This window comes from Gymnoscopelus microlampas (genome assembly GCF_963454915.1).
Source record: "Gymnoscopelus microlampas genome assembly, chromosome: 21".
Taxonomy (NCBI): domain Eukaryota; kingdom Metazoa; phylum Chordata; class Actinopteri; order Myctophiformes; family Myctophidae; genus Gymnoscopelus; species Gymnoscopelus microlampas.
Genome location: NC_139958.1, coordinates 12,077,297 through 12,078,743, shown reverse-complemented (window position 1 = coordinate 12,078,743; position 1,447 = coordinate 12,077,297). Strand labels below are relative to the sequence as shown.

The following is a 1,447-nucleotide window of genomic DNA, read 5'->3' as shown; positions in this document are numbered from 1 at the left end:
CATTTGTGATAGAATTAGTATTATTGGGTATAGTGACGACATTATGGCAGACGCTCTCAAAAGTGGGCGTCGGGACCTCCAGGGGGTCCCCAAATGATTTTGGTGGTCCCCAGGTGATAAGCTCAATGTGCAACGTTGATTTCTCACTCAACAGTAAACAAACCAACATACAGTGTAAGTGTATACATTACAGGGTATCTGCAACACTTCTAAAGTGACAATTTAAGGACTTTTCAAAACCTGCAAAATAAATAAAATAATAAAACTAATAATGAGACCATTACTACATCAAAAGTGACCAAAAAACTATTCTATAAAAAAATGTCAAACATTGACCAAATTGTCAAATATTACCTATGAGGGAGAAATGGTGAAAATATTAATTATCTGTGGAACCGAGTCAAACTAAATGTAATGCCTCAAATCCTACAATTCCAAGCGCTTGTCAGGGGTCCCCAGTTGAAAATATGATTATTTTGGGGGGTCCCCAGTTCAAATATGATTATTTCAGGGGGTGTCATGGCCTGAAACGTTTGGGAACCACTGCATTATTTATGGGACAGTGTATGAGTGAAAGTATAGGTATAGAGAGCCAGTGTTTACCCCTGCTGGCCGCTGGCCTGGTGCGACTGCGGGACCTGCTGCGCTGGCGCTGCAGGCGCGACTTGCCAAGGAACCTGTAGTAGTACGAGGGTCTGCCGGACCCCTTCCTAGTGATCCCAGCCATGGTGCTGCCGGCTGCTGCTGCTGCTGCTGGAGGTGGTGATCCCACACGCCCAGAGCAACCCCCCAAACCCCCAAATATGCCGGGTGTCAGTGTGAGGCCAAACTGCACGCCCGATAAGCCCTCTGATAGCCAAAGCTGCTTATCATAAAACTCCACAGATGGTCCTTCTTTTCGTAGACTGATAAGACACTTAAAGATCCTTGCTCTTCACTTAATGAAGACGTGAGCAAAAACGTTCAAGTCCTCCACTTAGTAGTCCCATAAACGATCTTGCTGTTAGACTCATAAACGCGATGTCTCACACAGTTCTTTGACAACGTCGCCAGACAACAAAACGAATGTGAAACGATTTAAATCTCCGCCGCGAAACTCAACACAAAAATCATTAAAAAGGATAAAAAGAAATGTAAGTTAATTATTACTAGTTAAAATAGTATGACACTAACAGAGGTACATCCACTCCACATTCTAAACAAAAACAAACACAACAACATCCCCAGCAGCGAGTACAACATGAAGTCATGAAGGATCAGCTGCAGACAGCCTCTGTCTCTGTCTCTCTCAGCAGGTCTTCTGTCTGGTTCCAAACTCCAACTAAACTCTAAAGCTGTGCTCCACCTTCAAACATTCAAACACTCCCCCCTCCAAAGTTTCCCACATCAAGCAGCGCCCAGAAGCATGATGTCCGGAATGCTGAGTGTGAGCGGGTGTGTGTGTGTG

The 1,447-nt window shown here is 44.4% G+C and overlaps 1 protein-coding gene across 1 annotated transcript in view; it reads right to left on the bottom strand.

Annotated features, from left to right (window-relative positions):
- Positions 1 to 1,242, bottom strand: part of LOC311038338 (disabled homolog 2-interacting protein-like) — a 214,846-nt gene extending 213,604 nt beyond the window's left edge. The window contains exon 1 of the mRNA XM_084047804.1: positions 604 to 1,242. Within this exon, the coding sequence (XP_083903930.1) occupies positions 604 to 727 (124 nt within the window). The 5' untranslated portion in view covers positions 728 to 1,242. The remainder of the gene's footprint in view (positions 1 to 603) is intronic.
- Between the last annotated feature and the right edge of the window lie 205 nt (positions 1,243 to 1,447).